This window comes from Motacilla alba, chromosome 2 (genome assembly GCF_015832195.1).
Source record: "Motacilla alba alba isolate MOTALB_02 chromosome 2, Motacilla_alba_V1.0_pri, whole genome shotgun sequence".
NCBI classification, from domain to species: Eukaryota; Metazoa; Chordata; class Aves; order Passeriformes; family Motacillidae; genus Motacilla; species Motacilla alba.
Window position 1 is genome coordinate 112456952 of NC_052017.1, and position 22677 is coordinate 112479628.

The window sequence follows — 22677 nt, forward strand, 5'->3', positions numbered from 1 at the left end:
CTTAAACCTTGAACACTACCTACAATATGCACTTCAATTTAGGCACAAGACCAAGAACTAGGAAAACACTAGCAAAAACTTGACTTAATCTGGACAGTAGAAATCATTCTAATCAGGAAGACTTCCATTTTGACTGGAAATCCTTTAAGATCGTTTTCGAGTTCTTTAACAATTTCTCAGTTACAAAGATCAAATGTATAAGTGAAGATTTATTTTCTATTCAGCCTATAAATACTTACGTACAATAGCAAACTCACAACCAGCATACCTCTGTATACTCTATCTTACTAAACAGCATTTATATATCAAAATTCTGTAGATAGAAAAGACAAAACAAAAGAAAAAGGTTCTACCAACATTCACATAACTGCATTTTTTAAAGTGCGCACTGCAAAGCATACCTAAGGTCCTGCACGCTCTCACCAAGCTTGTCCAGTAGAAATTTGATATCTTCACTGATGTCTTCATCATCATATTTCTGCTGATCCAAATTCTCTAGCTGCTTTAAAACCTTACACTGAATCATGGCAAGAGCATATTCTTGGCGAGTTTCTCTCTCAGTAGATTTCTCTAACAAATTCTAGGGAAGATATGATGTATATATTTTGTTTAAGAACAGACTACTTTGAAACAAAGCAGTATTTTAAAGACATACTGGAAACTTTTTTAATTACTAAGTCACAAAATTGACCACTTCCTGAAATAATCTCTTTCTTCAATAACAGAAAGTACTAATTCACCTGTTTTGAATATTTCCACATCAAACTGAGGTGACTACAAATACTATTAAAAAAAAAGGGCAGACTTATATCTCAATACCAGAACCTCCACCATAAACAACCACTTTTATCTTCTATTATCATTTTAGTTTTCTGTGCAGCAATAGCATAAGGCAGAGAGCCTTTAAAAAATAACCTGAAGTCTTATTTCCAGTTCAAAGTTACCATCTGGATTAGATTAGCTCTTTTCAAGTTTGGGAATATTCCAACTAGACATTTTTATTTAAACAGAAGCTTGATGGTAAGATTGGAAGTATAAGCACAGAATGCAGTAGTCAAGTTTCAATATCATCTAGTCATTACATTTCTACTCAATTTTATCAGCTTTCAATTTTATTTTTCAATCAGAGCTGACCACCTGCACTTTTTGATAAAGCTGAAAACATGAATTTCATACAAAAGACAAAGTCCTTAATAAACAGAACAGGTGTTCATATAAATAGGACGTAAAATCTGCAGAAATAAGCAGTGAAACAATACAGAAGGAATTTGACTGCATCACTCTTGTGACAGAACTATTACACTTGAGGTTCTTTTATATCAGGCAACCTATTAGTTACTGAAGCAGAACACAGCAAATCAATTTTAAAACTTGCAAACTAAATATAAGTCATATTACTGCTTTTAATGGCCATATACAACTAGCTTTAATGTGCAAAAAAAAGGCACTGCAGTTTCTACTTCAGTAAGAGAACTAAAAGGTAATTCACAGAAAGTAATGCTAATTTACTTAGAGTTATAACTGCTAATGAGAGCAAATGAAAAAATAATGAACCTTAAATAAAACAATTCAACAGGTTCAAGGCGCAGGAGGATACAGGTTCCAAAGAACTCCTAGTTAAGAGAATTGCAAGCAGATGTGGAAGCTATTCCAAATATTACCTATCTCATACCATAGTGAGATGCTCAAGCTTTTCATAATGAATTTGAAAGGATATGTTAACAAAGTAAAAATATAAACATATGACTATATAGAATGGATCAGTAAACTACTCAGTAATAAAAACCAAAATCTTAAGGTATAAGACTAGTTCTAGGCAGGAAACAGATGGAGAAGGGGATAAAAGCATGAAAAACGAGGGGATAAATTAATAGGTAGAGAAAACAGTAGATTCAAAGAGAGACGAGTGGCCAATACTTGTTGCCTTATAGAAAAAATTATTACATTTGCAGTTATATACTTCAAGCAAATAACTTGGCAAAAAAGTGAAATATGTCAAATTAGGAGAACTAGTAGAGAGGACATCCCAGTTGCCAAGACTCACGGAGCACTTTCCGTAATGCACAGACAGACTGGGGAATCATCAAGCCTAGTCTTTTATTCAGTTCCCTCCCCCTGCAGAAACTGTGGCATCTCATACAGAAAAAGGACTACTTTGCCACCTATATTAATTTTGCTTCAGAACTCACAGCTCTGATGTCTAATTTCTAATCTATTATGTTCCTGGCTGCCAGTTAACAACTCATCTTCACACCAACACTAGCCCTTAATGTTGGAGAAAGGAAACAGCTAAGTTACGCTCCCCCAAGCCTGTAACAGAAACAACTTATTCTTAGTCTTTATTAAAAAAAAATTAGCTTAATTTTTGTCTCCTCTTGCAAAACACAGTAGATCTAAGAACTAGCAATTATTTCTCCTATTTCTATGACCTCAGAATAGGAAGAAACTGGACATTAACTGCTGAGCTTCTCAGCTTCTTTTTCTCTTTTAATTTTTTTCCAATTTGTCTTGCTATATGTCCTTTGTTAATCCTAACATTAAGATCTTTAAGAACACTACAACATTTAGAGAATAAGAATAGTAAGAATATAGTAAGAATATATAGTAAGAATAGCTCCTACTGAAGATTTCATACCACTGTACTCCTTCAACAAGACAAACAGCCGATTCTCATGATCTGCCTTATCCAGAAATACTTCAGTGGCAGATATTTCCAGACAGAGAGGCAGAGTAAGCACTTTCACACAGCTTATCATTGCTAATCATCAAATCAGTAAGCAAAAAATTCCCTCTTCCCATTCTAATGTGCTTGCAACACTTACTATTGGAAGACAATCCACTTCCAGGAAAACAAACAGCTTCCAAGACCTGCATTTCCTACTCAGGAATACCAAGTGCTGCTTGAAAACAGCATTACAAGTTGCTACAGCTTTCCTGTATTACTCACAAGACACTTGGCAAGCATGCACATAAAACTAGCAGCATCCATGAACATAAAATGGCACTCTCAGAGTAAAAACATCAAGCCTAGGCACTCAGTTCTTCCTAATTATCTCATATAGAACCAGGAATTTTCAGGTAACGCAGACACAGTAATTCAACTAATCACTCTGACATGGGTATTCTCATCTGCCTTTACAGAGCTACCAAGAAAAGATTTTTGGACTAGTAAATAAAAATAAGTTCTCAGTTGGACAAACATATGCATTCAAAATAATACTTTGTTAATTAAAGCTTCATAAGAAAATTTATCAGCTATTATTAACTCCAGGGTTTTACAGTAGTACCAGCAGAAAAAAGCCTTGAATTAAAAAAGAGAAATCACTAGTGCCTGTGTTAACACTGGTTTTTTTAGTCAATCTTATTTTAAGAAGGCACTGAATAGCAGATATCTATTACTAGTAATGTATTACCTGCAGCAAACATAGAAGTTAACAAAAAGAAAAAAAAAAACAAAAAAACAGAGTTAAGCTTTCAATCAGCTTATTGATATGGTCCAGCAGAAATAACTGTGCATCAGCAACATTTGAGACCTAGGAATTTGTGAGAGAAACACAGCATGACTGCAGTGAACAGGTACTCACCCGAAATGCTGCAAGGATGATCCTGGTTACTTTCTCTTTGACAGATTCCTGAAGAATATCCGACAGCACGGGCACAATATTGTACCGACGAAGATATTCACACATCTGAGGGCTAAACGCCAGCAGCCATACACAGAAAATCATCTGATACTGTAGCTGAAAACCGCATTTGTTGCTCAAGACACCCATGATGCTAAAAAATTGACATAGTACACATTTAATTTTTAAATAATGACTACATAGGTTGCATTGCTCCAGTCTGTGAACTATTTCTTAAAAGAAATGGTAACACTAACTTATTCGAAAGAGCTGCTGAGGATGAGCGTACAAGACACACTTCACAGTAACCTGCCTCACTATTTACCATTGTATAAGCAGCTTGTTCAGAAAGCCATCTTTTAAGGAGATGGTTTTTTTCACATTAGCCTTAGAGCCATAAAGTAGCTTTTATCATTTGAACTGATGTGGTACTGTATCCATGTTCTGGTTCACCAAGTCAGTTTTTTTACTGGTATGTTTAAGACATTATTTGTCATTCTGGAAGAAACAGAAAAATCTCGGCTACTCCTTCAGACTTTAGAAGAAATAAATGGAACAAAATCTACACAATTGAACTTCATTCCTTAATTGTACTTGTCCACAGGAGTGTCTGAAATGAGCTGAAGAATTCACTATTGAGCATCAACTTCTCAGAAAATGGCTCATAGATACAAATATACAAAGTGCTGCTAGAAAAATAATAGTACCACAAGATCTTCCAGAAGACACCATGCAGAAGGTTTGCTCAGCTGAAATTTTGAAAATTTAATAAGCAATTTACAGGTCAATTTTGAAATAGATAATTCAAAATTTAAAAAGTAAACTACATTCAAAATCATTCTTATCAAGTTTAAGACCAGTTCAAATATGGTGAAACACAGGCTTATTATAATGCTTTAATACTTGATTAAAAAGCTTCCTTGATTTCAGCAGTGTCATCTTGATACACAGGAACATCACTTGAAATTTTACTTCACTAGGAATTTTGACTTTTCTCCATTTCAGTGTAAAAGGATATTTTTCATTTAAGGGCAAATTATGTACCAACCATCCCCAGCATAGGCATAGATGGCAGAAAAATTATTTATAGGCAAGCATTTTTTAAATAAGATTAGTGCTGAAATTCTAGCCTAATGCAAAGCTATTTATTAGGGGAATTAGATAAAAGACTGACATACTTGAAGCCACATATGGAAAAAGAATTGGTCTTAGATCTAGAAAATGTTTCTCCTTTCACTAATATTTTCACACAGAACAATTCCAAACTCAAAGACTAGGATGATTAGCAGAAACTCATTTCATTAGTCCTTGTTCTACTACAAAATAAACAGAACATCTTCAGCTCAAGACAAATGGTTATATTCCTGTTCAGATACACACTTAAGCAGTTCTTCTTGAACAGGGAAGTTGCCTCAACAGTGCAAGTTTCATTTGTCTATTTGATCCTGTTAATGTTGGAAAACAAATCTCTTTTGTAGGCAAACATCGCAGCCGTCTATTACAAGAGAGTTCTATTCCAATAAAAGGTCACTGGGGAATGTACTATTGTAAGAGCATGTATATCCATATAAATTGAAATAGGTGCTCACCAATTTACTCCATCTGCTTCTACCCAAGCAAAGCGGTATTCATTGACCCTGAGCATCAGCTGCAGACATCCAGCAACACATTGAACATACTGGGAACTCTGGGTGAAAAGAAGAACACTTCTTACCAGAAGAGTCGGTTGTAAGTGCTGAAGTACAATTTCCCTAAATAGGCTTTACTGGCATAAAAGGAGAGAGCTGAATATTAAAGAAGTGTTATGCAAGGAATAACACTTTACATTATCAGAACATTTGAACATCCCTTTCCTTCAGTATCTATGAATGAAAGCTGTCTTCTCTTTGAATAAAGTTGCCAGAGCATGTTTTTCTCTCTTCTTACTCAATTGTCAGCATCACCTTCACTAAGACTACACTAATAAGATATGCTGCTGATAAAATGTTGTTTTTTTCCTCCCTATAGGCCTTTTCTTTGAAAGTCTCATAGTAGCTCACTTACATAATACAAGATCAAACCTTTCAAACATTTAATGAAGTAAAGAAGTTAGGCAATCCCATATGTAAAGAAAGGAGGCAATAAACAGAATTGAAAATAAAGAGTAACTCATTCTGTGTCTCTCATGAGAGATTTAAGTCCTTTATGTAAAAACTAAGTCTGTGCATCTGGGCTCAAATAATCTAGAACATCAATTTCCCTGTGAAAGTATTCATTTTCACACCCCATGCAAATAAAATAGCTATAAACACACAGACAGCTCTCCCACTCCAAATAATGCATTAATTTATCTGGATTACCGACCCATTGAACTTGGAGTCTTCTTTTTAAAGAGTCTGTCATAAAAGCATGGTCTTCCAACACCATTATAATTGAAATTTCGTAATAGATTCCAGTTCTCATTTCCTGTATAAAATGCTACAACTGCATCTCTAATTTACTCTGAAATTAGCCAGGACCTGCTTGAAAATCCTGCATAAGCTAGATCTGAAATCTGAACACTAACGAAGTTAAGACAATACTTACCCACTTTAATTATCCTAAAACATATTTGCACTCTGCTGCTGTGGGACCCTGCCATGGCACAGTACATCCATGCAGTGCCACAGAACACTGAATAACAATTTCTGAGCACATCAGAGGAGCTCATGGCTTCATAGTACGTGCTGCTGTGTGCTGCAGAGCTATATACTCTTTTATGGCTGTATGACAGAGGGCTGTCAGTCTAACAAAACCTAACACTATGGAACACAGATGTGCACATGAAATACTGAAATACTTCAACTTATGTGCTCAGGCCATTGTTTTATGCCCTACCCATAGTCATGAACAACAGTCTTGCACATTTTCTACTTTAAATCCCAGATGGGATAATTTAAGAGATTTCTCCTCTACAGGAAGCTAACACTTTAAAGCCATGACTACACTTTGAAGAACAACAAATCCCAAGTTAAATCTTCTGAGAAACTGTGACCACTTTCAGGCTGCAAAACGAACAAAAGACCAAACTGAATTCTACTCCACGTTCAAGAACTATGATAAACTGCCTCATCATGCCATAACACCACAGAAAATCCAGTCAGGATGATCATTCGCATTTGTTATACTGCCACAGTTCACTTACAAGCTCAGCAGCTTTTACAGCTACATGAAATTCAGTATTTAAAAAAATGTTGATGCTAAAAGGACAATCTGTTTTCCTCTGAATTCAAGCTATTCAGATATGAAAAGCTTACAGCTTTGAAAGCACTCCTGCAATTTCATGCGCCAGTGGTTTATGGGCAATATCAGCTTTAATATCTGATATCCCCTTTTCTGAGTTCTGCACAGCACAACACTCAAAAGCTTCTCGGATTCAGGTTTCTTCTACAAGTCCAACAGCTCAGTGGTAAACAGACAGTACTGAATCACAGAATCATGTGGGCTGGAAAAGACCTCTAAGATCACCAAGTCAGAGACTTAAAATTGTTTGAATATTAAATTAATTTTATACAATTTTTTCAAGTTTTAACAAAGAGAATCCTAGATACATCTACAGCTTTTACAAGACAAACTAACTTGTAAAATATACACTTTCACTGCCAATGTTCTATGTGAAATCAGTGTTTAAAAATACTTTTGTTTCTTGGCGCCATCACCTGGCACTCTGTTGTACAGTTCTGATTCCAAGTACTTCTTATCACTGGCACCAGAAGAGATCTGCACCTTAATCCGAGGAGCGAACATCACCTGCCCAAAATAGCAGACTGACAGATTTCAAAGATATACTCACATCACTTGTGGAGACTGCTCCTGTATCCACTGAACCCCCTGTACCGCGTAGTTTCTAGGAAAAAAAAAATAGAAGTTTAAAATCAGAGTTGTTCTTCACCCTTAAGGAACAGCTGCTACCAAGCTTCTTTCAGTTCTCCAATCTTTCTAGTCATTAAAAAAAAATTTAGAATCTATTTGATATTTTTTCTGCTTAATATATTATTGTAATGTATTGTATTTATTTCCTACACACTTCATGTCTAGAAGAACGTGCTTGGAACTGATCTAGTACATCAACATTTTTAATTATTTAAGAGTGGATTTATTCAAGACATTTATTTATCTTAGAATTTGCAAATTGTACTCTTGCGTCTTTCTGAAGGAAATTCCAATTTTAGGATTCTCCTTCCAGAGGAAAAAATAAAATTCCTTTTTAAAAAGCCCGGTTTAGAAAACTATTAAAAATACACCATTGAAGCATTCTACTGAATGCTTCTCAGCTCTCCAGAAACCCCTTCTATGGCACTAAAAGGAATGAGTGACAAATCACTGTGTTTTCAAGGAAAAATGTCCAGAAATTAATGCAAAGGAGAATGATTCATCTTTGAAGGACAAGCCAGAAGTTAGTGGTTCAAACAGAGCCAATAATATAAAATCACTGTCCAAGTAACTCGGAATTTATTCCGTTTCAAGACACAGGACTAAAAGTAAAGGCTTTGTACTACAGTAAACTGGAAAAAGGTTTCGATATTCAGTTTCTGCTGCCATGTTACTTTTCTTCTCAGCAAAAAAAACTCTGATAACCAAAATAGTAGAGGCAAGACAAAACTCTCTTCTCATATTTTCTCAGTGTCCAGAAGAAAAATAACAGTGTTAACCAACAGAAAAGGCAAAAAGCTTTATTATTAATTTACATTTCAACAACTGGAGTAAAACACTTAAAATACTAAGCTAAAAACTAAGTGCTTGAATATTTACTAAAGAATATTTAGCTTTAAAAATGACAAAGTACAATATCATTTAAAAAAAACCAAAACCAAACATGTTCGGACATTTATACATTCTTGTTTGCACATTTATACATTCATATTCTTCAGAAAAGTTTCCAAAGTTACTATAAAGTTTAAACAAAAGCAGCTTTTTACCTGTGAACTAAGCTGAGTTTTAATCCAGTTGAAATAGTAGTTCAAGTCACTGCCTTCCATAAGCTCCCTCCCCCAAGCAGCCAATTTGGCAATAATTCTTGCTGCCTGAAAAAGAATGCAATAAACCAATTTTTCAAACATAACAATTTCAGAATTCAGTGAGAAGTTCTGTAAACTTTGGAAACCAGTTTTAGAGAAAAGTTAGTCCCTTACAGAAATCTACCTGTTTTCTGTGTAAGGGGACTCTCGTGCCTGTTATCAGTTACCTGTAGCTGCTGAAATTCACAAGGCACCAGTAAAGAACTCCAAAGGAGATGGAGGGAAGCTGTCGATGGGTGACTGCTGTAGGACACTACTAGAGTCAGAAATCAATCAAAAGCAAGAGACTTGGTGGCCTAACACATGCAGGCTTGATTTAAGCAACTATGGCATATGCCAATACAAATGGTAACATGGTATTGAAGGTTTTTGTAGTTAAACTGAAGGAAGTAATCTGCAAGAAGGGAGAAGTTTCAAACCCAGAAAAAGAAGTGCAGAAAAGTAAAATGGAAGGTACAATTTAAGAATGAAGTTGAGGAGAAAAATGTGGTCAGGTTAAGAATTTTCATTATGCCTTTGGCTTTAAGAATACTTAAACAAGAGTATATTTCTACATCAGACTTTCCAAATTATATTTGAAGTAAATCTACATTGCAGCCTGCAGTTAATTTGCAAAAGCATTTGAGCAAGCTTACATATAAAGAGACAGTGTAACCAAGAAATTTACTGAAGCAGGGGTTCATTTGCATGCACACAGTTCCACCATGCAGTGAGGACATATTCCAGCCACCTTTTCACCTTTCTGCATTCATATGTGCAGCACCACCACCACTGACTCTAGAGGGATTACAAGTGTGAGTCTGGAACAATAATCACTACATTAAAATGTGTCAGATTCCCTTCTTTATGCAAGTAAGTCACTCTAAAAAAACCCTCCAGCTTTAAAACACAAGGTATTAGCTCTCTAGTCAATAATTCTTCTGAGTTAAAACTGCTGCCTGGCCCCTGAATGAGAGACCATTTAGGCTTAGCAGAATTTGAGCCTACAAAGAGGATTAGTATCTTTATTTGCCTCATCAAATGTAATGATGTGGCATCAAGAAGCTTCCAGTGCACATAGTAAGGAGAAAAATAAAATAAACCCAACAAAATCACACAATCCTAAAATTTAGGTTTGAAAACATGCATGTGCTTTAAAAAAAAATGCACTATGCTAAAATGTATAATAAGGCAGTCAACTTAGTGGATCCAGTTTAAGTGGATTCACTTCACATAAGATTCTCTTTGTTTGTCAAATTATTTGTATATTTTTGCAGTACCCAAAGAAAACAATATCTGAATAACACAAATCTGATTAGAGAAATGCTGACCATCAAAATTTCTACACCATATGTTTAAAAACCCACCATTCCAGGGAGACTAAATAGTTTGCACTGCAAGGGTCTAAAAATTATGCTTTACCTGCCTATTTGGGCAGTCAGCATTGCCTGACTACTCAAAATGCAGTTTTGCTGGATGGGTCTTCAGTAGCACTACCACGAAAAAAAAAAAATCACAAAACAAACTGCTATGGCCAATAAAAAAACCCAGCCACCTCCTCCCTCAGCTACATCAAGAAAACTGACTCACATCCATGCAGTCAACCTGATTAAATAAATAAACAAATCAAGCCTGACATTTTTCTTGAGAACAAGCCAGCTCACTGTTCAAGTTGCAATACAGCCCCAAACACAGTTGCACTGGCCACACAGCAAGGCAAACACCATGGCTTGCTCAGTGTCCTGGAATCCTTGCACCAGTTCTGCCCCCACAGAATGCAGACCACGTAGTGGGTTTCTACTTTGAGTCTCTGATTTGACTCTACCATATCATTCCAGCACAAACATATGCAGCGTGGAAAAATTCATAGCTGTGCAGTTTTCTCTTCCTCAAGCCATAATATGAGTTTCACAGTTGGAAACTGTGGTCTCCACTAGGAATTTACAGTAATACAAACATATTTTTGGCCCACAAGAAAAAAAACCTGCTGAGATTAAATACCCAGTTATCACCACGGACAACAGAATATTAAGATTCCAGAAAAGCTACTCCATATACAGGAGCAGCAAACAGTAGTCAAAGCATAGCACAAACCATACACTGCACATCACTGTACTGGGTTTGGTTGGGATGGACTTAATTCTCTTCATAGCAGTCCATATGATGCTGTGTTTTAGACTGGTGTCCAAAACAGTAATGGTAATGTATCAATGTGTTAGCTGCTGCTGAGCAGCACTTGAACAACATCAAGCACCTCTTTGTTTCTCACTCTACACTTCCAGTGAGTCAGCTGATAAAACTGAGCATATGACAAAATAAGGTTCATCGAGGTAAAGATATTTCCTTTGCACAAGATGAGAATTAAAATTCTAATATTCTATATTCCAGCATTGAATGGCAGTTGTGATAAAAGATTTTCAGGTATGTTTGACTGTGCTTCTTGTTCTGAAGTCCCTGCTTTTCTGAATTTTTAAAATCTGTCCTAATCTCCCAGAAATAAACCAATGCAAATTAACAATGTAACTTTGCTTTTTAAAATGTGGTTATGTGAAGCTTATATTAAGAATGACTCGTCTAGACTGCAAGAAGAAAACTTTCCAGTTCAGGCAGAAGTTTAGTTTCAAATTCCATAATCTCCTGAAGAAAAAGAGAACCAGCATTTTTCTCTACCATCTTCAGAGACAGGTTCATTTAAAACTTACCATATGCACAGTGAAGAGATCTTGTCGATTCAACATCGGCAGAAAATAGGACCATGCAGTGTTTTTACCACGTTTTGCATAATCAAAGAAGATGCAAACACGCTGATGATTTTCCTGTAAAAATTGAGAGAGCAGAAAAGATGACAGATTTGTAAAAGCATTTGACATAAAGCAGCTATTTGCTCCTTGGTATGTTGGCACAGATTATCAGAGTGTATCCTGGTTTGTAAGAGCCCACAGAAACTTTTCAGTTAGACTGAAAAATTTCTTGTGGATACAGCTCATTTCAGCACTCTAACATTAAGATTGGAGATTTGGGGTGGAGGAAACAAACCTTGAAGCCTTAGTTGTATCCCAGTACTGCAACATCTGCTTGAGCAAAACCACATATTCTTCTGAACATGCAAGTGGAGTAAGGCAAATGAGAAACAAGATAAGTGCCATCATTTTTTGAGAATGACACTACACTTCATCTAACCAATTATGCTTGATTAAAGTCCACACAAAGTTTTCAATGTACTGCTACTTCCACACAAGAGCCTGTTGTTCAACTCCTGCAAGTGGAACCTTAGGGTGTAAATGAGCCTTTCCATTCTCCTCAATGGGAAATAATCTCTTCTCTCCTAGGTCAGGCTGCAGCTGATTCAGCACTTATCTCAGGCAACCTGCATATCTACAAGAGGACACTGCCAACTAGAACTCTGCTCTCCAGAGCTCCAACCCTGAGCCGTAGAGACCACAACAACCTGAGCTTGGGCACTGGGGACAGTCTCTTCAAGTATTTCCCCTAATAATCACTGTGCAAAGCAGCTATTACAGATATCTTTACAGCAGGCCAGAGAACAGGCCATACAATCAAGAAGAAAAGCTCTGCTGTTTCCTAATAGCCTAGAATACAGACAGACAGTCCCAAAAAAATCTCACATTTGAATTCTTGCTTGTCCTCAAGCATTTCCATATGCATTCCAGCCAGGCTTCCTGGTGGATTGGAACTTTTCCTTCTAAAGAGATGTCTCTCCATTGAAGTCAAGCTACTATCACCAAGTACACAACTCCTATCAAGAAAGGCAATGAGAAACTCACAAAAGGACAGTATCTCGGTCTCCACTATCCAGACATTTTAATTTTCAAACTCCTCTGGCTAGAAAGGCTTTTGTCCATCAATTCTGCACCCTGTTATTAACTCTAGGGACAAAGAACCAGCGAGGCAAGCCTCTTTGTTGGAATATGATCCATTAAGCACAAGACAACCAGAAAGCATCCATGATTCAAACAGTGGCATCTTACTAAGCCTTAGAGCTGCAACCAATCCTTACTTGAAAGTAACAGTCCTTACCTGAAAACACAGGTTTTCTCACTTTTACTCTTCTGATTCTCTTCCCCATCCCCCTGCTGCAGGAGTGAGTGAGTGGCTGTGTGGTGCTTAGCTGCCAGCTGGGGTTGAACCACAACAGTACTGTACCACATGGGCTGCAAATTGCTGCCCTGACCACTGACTGGGGAAGCTCAGATGTCACCAGTTATCTGTCAGTTATAAGCCTGACAGAGATCCATTTTCTACATGGCATGCATAAAAAAGCATCCAGAAATGTTCTCATAATTTGTTGTACAAACTATGAAATAAATAAAAGTAAGAACTCAGGAACATAGAGCCTTTGGTGGAGAGGTTTTACTCTGTGAGGGCTCACTTGATGAGAAATGGCAGCTCGATCAAATAAATCACTGTTAGCATCTGAATGTGCTAAACAGTCTAGCTAAGAAAGATCAAAACTTACCAGATCAATGAGTTCAGTTTACAACACACCTAAGGAGGAGACAGACAAGTCTGGAAGCAGAAATGCTGAAATAATTTCAATATTCTGTCAGTCAGAAGACTTGTCTGGTTTGCCATTAAGGTGCAGAATCAAGACAGAAGGGAAGGAGTGAAAAACTCCCCATGGCCCTGAAATATGTAGTGTTGCACCTTCCTAGGAAGCTACTGACTACACTGATGAAAAGAAAATTCTGAAGCTCTCACATCAACAGTTGAATAATTTAGTAGCTGTCATTTCTGAAGAAGCATAACGAAGTTTGGATGATCCTGCTACCTGCACCAACTAGAGTGTAGGTTCTTAAAGATTTCATAAGTAACAGACTGCACAGTGTGACGAGGTCACTAATGCAAAGAAATTGTTTCAAGAATTTGAAGAACTATGTATGAAATGTTTCCTCAAGGATGGCAGTATGCTAACACTCTCCACCTTCAGAAGTAAGCAGAATGGAGATAATCTTATATGGTAAACACCTCACTAATTTCACATTTGCCAGTGTGCAAAACAAATCTTTCTTAGAAAGGTCATCAAATCAGTAAGCAGAACTGCTGGAACAATCCTAGACATCCAAGTAAGCTTTTGGTGAGCTCAAAACACAGTTGACATAATTTTTACCACTTCACATGCAAAGCACAGAAAGATAATAGAAGCACCACAGTCAGTCATTATCAGACAAAACCTAAATACTGCTACCTGCGATAGCTTTTAAAAGTTCCAGCTGTCAAAAGCAGCTTCAAATATTACTTGTTCATCTCATGAAACTGCAGCAAACATACTTTCTTGAGGCAAATTTTACTCGGAGTCAGTGGCACCATGACAGGCCATGTCCTTGAACAATTTCTTGCTAAAAAATCTTTGAATGTACTGAGTTAAGACAAGTCAGGCAAAGACTGGAGACTTCATATCCACCACAAGAAAAATGGGGCAAGACTATTTACAAGAGCATGTACTGACAGGACAAGGGGGAATGCTTCAAACTGGGAGTAGGTTTAGGTATTAGGGAAAGATTCTGAGGCACTAGAACAGGTTGAACAGGTTGCTGGGGATGCTCCATCCCTGGAGGTCTTCAAGAACAGGTTGGATACGGTTTTGAGCAACCTGGTCTAGCTGAAGGTGTCTGTACCCACAGCAAGGGGGCTGGAATCAGATATCTTCAAGGCACCCTTCTAACCCAAACCATTCTATGATTTTGTGATACTGTAGGTTCTTGTGTCCGGGCAGTCTGCAGAGACCCTGCCCTAAACTCACAGTCTCAGCATTACTGGCCAATATGCTGCTTTCTGACAAGAATCCTACACCTTGAAAATGTGCCATAAGGCACCACTGGCTGTATGTTCCAACCCCTGAACACGACCAAAACAAAACAGAAGTCCTGTTTCAGCCTTGCAGGGCGGAGATGTTACAGGTTAGGAAACTCTGAGATAATGCCATGTGGATGCCTTCACACAAGCCTTCTATGCCAGCACCCCTGAATCCCTGAATAATGCAACCACACACAGCATGGCAAAAGTCAGTACAGCCTTTCGGATACTGAAGCAGAATTTCTAAAGAGAAAAAGGTGTTCAATTCCAAACAAAAGCAAATATGTAGTGTGCACCAATATCTCTATTCTGCTGTATCACTATAAAGCCTGAATAATTTAAAGCCATTACACTTAACATTAAGAATTACACACATGCCACTTCTGGGACAGGGTAAGGCCCAAAATACAGCCATGTCATAAAGTCAAGAAAACACATACATCTAACCACTTATGACAGAAACAAGAGCAAAAGAGAGATTACTCAAAACTACTTTCTGTGACTACCTAGAACTATTCCATCTGTTCAAAAGTGGGCCAGTGAAAGCATTACCTGTGGGGTATTAATTCCACAGCAGAGGAGATATCACAGCTATCATCTACTGTAGCTGCAGGCTATGTGCTAATGCCAAAGCACATTAGCAAAACAAGACCTACGAACACTCACAAGTTCTGAAAAAGGGCAAGTGAAGTGATGACTTCTCTGGCCACTGATGCACAGAAAGCAAGAACCATTCCTCACAAAAGTAGCCATAATAAACAGAGTTCTCACACACTGAGCCAAAGTTTGTCATCCAATAGGTAAACCAAAACAAGGTATTCCCAACCCAGTGTCCTAACCAAAGAATTACACTGAGGATCATTTTTCTCTTCTCTGCTTCTCAACATTTGTGTCACACTTGAAAAAAAGTAAAACAATGAGAAAAAGTGACCAAGCTACACATAAGTAAATTGCTGCCACCACCACTAGCTATTATCCTATTAGCCCAGATGTCAGGGTACTCACTTAGGGCTCTATTGTGCAGACAGGCACATAAAAGAACATCATGGTCCCCAAGTTATACAAACTGTGGAGAGGTTCATGCTTTTCAACTTGCCTATTGAAATACTGAATACTCACAGCAGGAACTAGAACTCACATGGTTCACCTCCTAGGGCAATACCCTAAACCAACAGCACTAAACACATTTGACTGAAACCTTGGATCAAATATATCATAAAACAGGAGAAGAGAAACTACCAAACACAGAGAGTTTATGTGAATACTACTAGGAAAAACCTCACATAACTGAACCCATCTTGTTACATCACTCCAAATGCCTTCTCTTAGCCAACTTTAGAGCAAGGAAACATAAAAGCAGGATTATCTGATTGAGTAAAGCCTCTTCTTGAGTTATTCCAATCAGCTCAGCAGTCTGAGACCAAGTTTAATAGCCTACTCTTATAAGGCACAGTTGCCCACAGCTACAAAGAGCTGTATGTTACACTTAACTCAAAGTTCCTCATTTATAATTAAACCATGCAGAATTTCAGAACATGTTGTCCCAAACAACCTAACTTATGTTGGAAACCTGAAGCCGCAGAAACTACACCTTCTTGCTGAGGGTAGCCAAATTAACACCTTCAAAAGAAAAGCTTCAACAACTTCATAGCCTCCCTATACCACAGGAAAGGGCTGAGGTCACAGAATTTTAGAATTGTTTAGGTTGGAAAAGAACCTTTAAGATCACCAAATCCAACCATTAATCTAACACTGACAAGTCTACCACAACATAAGCCGATGTATCAAATGTCAAAAGTATTTAAAATAGAATTTTGCAAATTAAGATCACATAAAATGAAACCACTATGCAACGCTAGCCTTAACAACCAAGTTCCGAATTAAACATTGTTGAGAATCAGCAGACAAGCATAAAAGTTTGTTTTATTTCCAGAATTTGAACATATTACAAGCTAAGTTACCCTTATAACTTTAGGTCTAACATTTAATCTCTGAAGACAGGATCTGAAAATTTAACAGAATATTTTTAACACAGTATGACAAACACCTGAAAATACATTGATTATACTAAAGAAACATTCAAGCATGCATTTAAAGACTTAAAAATAATACAGATTATTGACCTACTTGCAGCATATCATCAACCATAGTCAAAATGTACTGAACAGTCTGTTCCTTGGAGATATGAGTCATCAAGTTTATAAATGTTTTAGCACACTAGAAAAATAAAAGAGACATTAAAATTAATATTAGCAATTGTCTTTGTTCCTTTTGATAATATAAAACAGGATCTTATTAATTCACAGTAAAGTCTTACATAAGCATTGAGCATCCCAATATCTTATTCAATTGCAGTAAGAGATTAATACATTTGACATTATCTCACAAAGAAAATTTTCTGCCACACTGGTTGCTACCCTTTACAAATTGTTTTATGGCTTTCAAATTAAATAAGTACTTGCTAGCGAAAGTCATGCTTGGTTGTAAGTTAGATTAGAAAAGCACCCTTTTTTTATAGTAGTGAGATCAAGTAAACTGACAGAACAGCAACTAAGAGTCCCAAAAAAGTTTCAGCCATTTGAATGGAGGGAGGAAGACGGGTAACTCCTCTGTTCACTTACTATATACCTTGTAGAAAAATCTTTGTTCATCTTTGAAGAATGTTACAATTTCAGCAACAGGCTGAAATAGTTACAACATTACTTTTTACAGTTCCTCCTCCCCCTTCACCAAATTCAGCTAAAACAGAAAGAAAATTGAATGTTGAACTGCTACATTGTAATTATGTAGTGACATATAAGGTACACCACGTATGTTTTTATTACTATGCAAACTATGATTTATTAGATAACAGTAACACACCACAATTTGGAGAGAAGAGAAACACAAAACCAAAACAAACAGCCTAAAAATAAAGCAGAAAAAATGGCCATAAATGCTTGTGTGTTGAAAGCATCTATTATTCACCTTCCTCCCTGCCTCTCCCAATGCTCTGGATGTCTGACATTCTGTGCTAGAACCTCAGACTGAGATTCTAGTGATTCAAATATTATTAAAGTGTCTTTGGGCATCCTGCCTGGTCTCCCTAAGTGCAAAGTGATTCAGTCCTGAATCAGCTCTGTCCAATGCAAAGATCTCATATCTTACCATGCTTAAATGACAAGAGACACTGACGTCTAACTGAATCCACCTTAGCAGTCAATGGACTCCATGCTGTAACTAAATTATAATTGCTTAACTAACTAAGCAGCAATCTTACTGGTAGCAGCTGTCATCAATAAACTAAAAAGAAAAAAAAAATCTCAAAAAAAAGAAGTGACTCAAGTACAAGTGTGCATGATTAAGTAAACTGGGATGAAGGAAGACTTGAGCTAGTTTGTCCCACAACAGAGTCAAAGGCAGATGATATTTAACAATTATTTAGTAGGCTTTAAAAATAATGAAATAAAATCCAACCCATATCTAAGGAAAAATAAAAGAATCACGATAGCAAGCATTATACTTATTCCAGAATATCTTAACTGCATGTATACAGTTAACAACAATAAAATAAGAGTAGATATGAATATTTCCTTCCACCCCAAAAGAGACTTCATTAAAAGAAAGTTACTTGATTGCCTTCTGTTTGCAACAACTCCTGTTTTTCTTCTGGATTTCTTTTCTGTTCAAATCTCTGAATAAATTCACAGTCTTCACCTGAAATCATCTGACCTCTGAAAAACAAAACATAAAACCATAAATAACATGAACAGTAAGTTGGAAATAACTGGGATCACATGGCAAGGTTGTGTTAGTAGGGGACTGCTTGGGTGGCTCCTATGAAAAGACACCAGAAGTGGCCCCTGGGTCAGACAGCCAGTTCCAGCCAGTTCCAGGGCAGACTCACCACCGACCAAACCTGAGCCGCTCAATAATGACAGTAGCACCTCTGTGATAATATATTTAAGGAGTGAAAACTGCTGTGCAGCAGCAGCCATGAGACAGGACTGAGAACATGTGGAAGAAACAACTCTGCTGACTGCCAGAGCAGTGCACAAGGAGGGAGAGGAGGTGATCCACGTGCCAGAGCACAGATTCCCCTGCAGCATGTGGTGAGGCAGCTGTGCCCCTGCAGCCCATGGAGGTCCCAGGTGGAGCAGAGATCCACCTGCAGTCCATGGAGGACGGCAGGGCAGAGCAGGCAGATGTGCCTTACAGGAAACTGCAGTCCACACAGGTTTTCTTGCAGGACCTGCGACCTCAAGGGCCTGGAGCAATACATCCCTGGAAGACTGGAATCTGCAGAAAGGATCCATGCTGGATGAGTTTGTAAATGACCATTACTCATGAGTGGGACCCCTCAGGATGGAGCAGGGGAAGAGTGTAAGAAGGAAGGGGCAGCAGAGACTGAGTGTGATAAAATGGCCACAGCCTTCATACCCCACTTCCCTACACCACTCAAAGCAAGGAGGCAGAGAAGCTGAAGCCAAGTTAAGCCTGAGAAGGGAGGAGGTAGGAGGTGGTTCTTAGATTTTTTTCCTATATTTCATAAACTTCTCCATTTAATCAGCAATAAATGAATTTAATTTCACCAAGTAGAGACTGTGGTGAATGATCTCTCTGTCCTCACACCCCAACCCCAGAGCTTTTTGTCATGTTTTTTTCCCCTGTTCTTTTGATGGAGTAAGCGTGTCCTGTCCTGATGGACACCTAGTGACCTGTCAATGTCAACCCACCATACAAACCTTGTTTCCTTCATCTTGAGTTATCATAGAATCATAAAATGGTTTGGTTTGGAAGCAACCTTGAAGAGCCCAAACCAATCTGGCCTTGAACACTTCCAACGATAAAGCAGCCACAACTCTCTGGGCAACCTGTTCCACTGCCTCACCAACCTTACAGTTAAGAATTTCTTCTTAACATCTAATCTAAACCTGCCCTGTTTCAGTTTAAAATTATTGCCCATTGTTCTGTACAAAAAGTCTCTCTCCCTCCTTTTCATAAGCCCTGTTGAGGTACTGGGAGGTCTACCCAAAAGCCTTCTCTTCTCCAGGCTAAATAACTCCAAGTCTCTCAGCCTGTTTTTGCAGGAGATGTGCTCCAGCCCTCTGACCATCTTGGTGGTCCTGCTCCAACAGGTCCAAGTCTTTGTTGTGCTGAGGACCCCAGAGCTGGACGCAGCATTTCAGACAGGGTCGTGCAAGGGCAGAGTAGAGGGGATACATAATCAACCATATAACTATACCAATGCTGCAGCCCACAAAAAATGCAATGGGCTCCTTCCTGCAAAGGGTCTCATGTAAAAAAATTCAAAACTAATGGTGGAATAATCTCTCAAGTCTTTCCTACACATTGCCTCTGAACAGCATTCTCCAAATTATTTTTAAACTTCCAGGGGCTGAATGCAATGTCAGTGATAAGAACTGTACACACAGCTAGCATGTTATGCCAAAATGACAATACATAACATGAATAACAGTCTAATCCAACCAAGAAGTAAGTGCTGAAAAACAAAATTAATTGTTACTTTAAGTTTTCTATAAGCAATGAAGAAAACTGTAAGGAGAACAGAGATCATGGTTCCTAATTTATTTTTAGCTTTCACTAATCCCATCTTGAGTTTAAAAACTGATATGCATGCAAGTTCATCTAAACACATAGCAAGGGGGCTTGATATAGTGAACTGTTGTGAACATCTATAAGATAACAGATGTCTACTTAATCTTCTCTTCAACTTAATATTCAAGTGGTTACTGCCATCATCAGTGCTATTTCAGAAAGCTGCAGACTCAGCTGAAGAGTCAGATAGACTTGCAGAACACTACTAGGTTGTTTTTTTTATAATACAAAACTTCATACCACAAGAAATAAAAAAAACTTGTCAAAATACTACAGTCAGGTACTCCTCAGGTAAGAAAAGTAATTTTAAATCAAGTAGTCCTAAAAATATCCAAGATTTTAACAAGTGACTAGCCTTACTAGGTAATACCAGGAGGGTTTCTGGAAAGAAGAAAATCATGCACAGTCACAGAGGATGAATGCATTAGGCATTAGACACTCCTGCTTCCGTTATTTCCAAGACTCATCTCCTCTTAATATTTCCACTGAATGAAACGCCTCTTCCACTTTGCAAAACTAAGTAGCATGGACTCTTCAGCCATCTTTTCCATATTCAAGGTCAGTTTTCAGATGTTCCATGACTAGAGATTACATTAAAATCATTGCAAACTTTGCAGGAAGCGTTCACTTTTTTTCTTCCCAACTGGCTTACCTGGATTCTTGAAATAGAAAGAAAAGTAAGACCTACAATGTGTTCTTTTCTTTCCTCTTACTTAAATGATTATGTCTTGAGTATGGCCTCATCACAGAGCCATCTTTTATCTATTTACTATTCAAGCAAAGAACATACATAATCCAGGGCCATGTGTGCCACTGCTGTATTCCAGCTGCTTTGTTACAGACATCCTCATATGCACTGCAGAAAGGTAATCAAGATTTACTAGAAGGAGAATTCTTAAAGCCAGTGACAGGGTAGTCCTTGCCCAACTGCTGCAAAACCATAAATAATTATAGATTAATCATATGTGATTGGCCAATGATGACCATGCTGCTACCCTGCCTTTTAGACTGACCTACGTTCTTTCTTGCCTATTAAGGGTGGATTTAAGCAGTTATGGAAAGAGGTGGACAATTCATCTGCCACAAATACTGAATTTAAAGACCCATAACTAGAAGCCTCTTTTGTTTCAAATAATGTTGACCAAACCAGGGACTCATGGATCATACTGATAAAAAAGTAACCAGATAAGCTGCTTGTTTATAAGAATATTGCCATTTACAAAACACTTCAAAGATGACCTAAGATGAACCCTTAACTTTCAGCTTTTATGTAGGAGAAAGCCTCAGCCCACGAAGAGAGATACTTCTTTACAGTCAAGCTATTAGAGGAGGTCTGCCAACTGCAAAGGAAAAAAGCTTTCAAGCTTTTGCTTTTATCCTACATTAGGCCACAGGAAAAAAAGAAAAAAAGATGTGGGGATTGATATAGCTATGAGGAAAAAAAACCATTAAAGTTTATTCTTTATTGCTTTGTTAGCACCATTCAAAAATACATCTTCAAACCCATACAAAACATTACAAGGGATCTGACAGCTTTTTAAACAAGCTGTTAATATTTTATCAAGGAACTCTGATTACATCTGATTAATAGTTTTACTAATTTCAAATGCATCTCTTCCCATTCACCTTATTTTAAAACTGAAATTACTGATTATACACTAAACCTTAAACAGTGGGGGTGGGGGGGTTTAAGAAAAACCAACCAAAAATCATGAGAAAGTACACAACAGCCTCAGACAGCTGATACTGAGTCCCATGATGCTCTTACACATTTTCCTCACCCCCTCTTCAAAGCAACAGAAATTTCCCAGCACCTTTTAGCAAACAAGCAACCAAAGCCTCCCTCCATCCCTCTCCCTAGCAGCCATTTAACTTGTTATTTTCCAGGATATATCTACAGTCTTTTGCCAAGACAGAAGTCACTTTGAGCTTCAGCTGAGTCCTGGTTTCAGCTGGGACAGTTAATATTCTTCCCAGTAGCTGATACAGTTCTGCATATCTAGTATGAATCCTTTTTTTTATTATTATTATTTTTTTCGTCTTCCTTTTCTGTCCTATTAAAGTCTCTTTATCTCAACATGTGAATTTCCCCTTTTTTTTTTCCTCCTGTCTGAGTACATCAGGTTTAGGTCAGGAGCCCTGTAAGCACCTTTCAAAGCTCTGTTCCTGGGATACCAAGGGCTGCCTTTGAGAGCGCTTACTAGAGGAGACAAAACTGAAACTCAAGGATTCAGAAAGCATGAATTTGCAAGACCACCATTTTTAAATCCACCTGATCACTCAATATGACTCAGAAACTTGTGATTCCTTCTTTCAATTGTGCATTTCCTCCATCAACTCTTGTTCCTTTTTTTTTTTTTTTTTTGTTTGGATGATTTAGCAAAAGAGACACTGAAAGTTAGGGTATTTTTGTTTGGTTTTTACTTTGTTTGGGGTTTTTTTATATTCAAAAAATTGACTATATATGCAGCAAATATGAAGCTCATATAAAGCCATCATATCAAGGCATAATTTCTTTTATCCAGGTATCTACAGTAATTTGCATGTACCTAGAGACACTAAATTTACCTAATTGCTCAACAGTTTTAGCACTACAAAATTAAAACAGTAAAACAGACTGAATGTAC

The 22677-nt window shown here is 37.5% G+C and overlaps 1 protein-coding gene across 5 annotated transcripts in view; it reads right to left on the reverse strand.

Moving 5' to 3' along the window:
* Positions 1 to 22677, reverse strand: part of ATP6V1H (ATPase H+ transporting V1 subunit H) — a 49399-nt gene that overhangs the window by 21299 nt on the left and 5423 nt on the right. For all 5 annotated transcript variants that reach the window (XM_038127864.1, XM_038127865.1, XM_038127866.1 and 2 more), the window contains exons 3-10: positions 18063 to 18165; positions 16580 to 16669; positions 11341 to 11454; positions 8561 to 8665; positions 7435 to 7488; positions 5213 to 5310; positions 3585 to 3777; positions 402 to 580 (exon numbers count right to left, since the gene is read on the reverse strand). In XM_038127864.1, coding sequence (XP_037983792.1) covers positions 402 to 580; positions 3585 to 3777; positions 5213 to 5310; positions 7435 to 7488; positions 8561 to 8665; positions 11341 to 11454; positions 16580 to 16669; positions 18063 to 18165 — 936 coding nt within the window. The remainder of the gene's footprint in view (positions 1 to 401; positions 581 to 3584; positions 3778 to 5212; positions 5311 to 7434; positions 7489 to 8560; positions 8666 to 11340; positions 11455 to 16579; positions 16670 to 18062; positions 18166 to 22677) is intronic.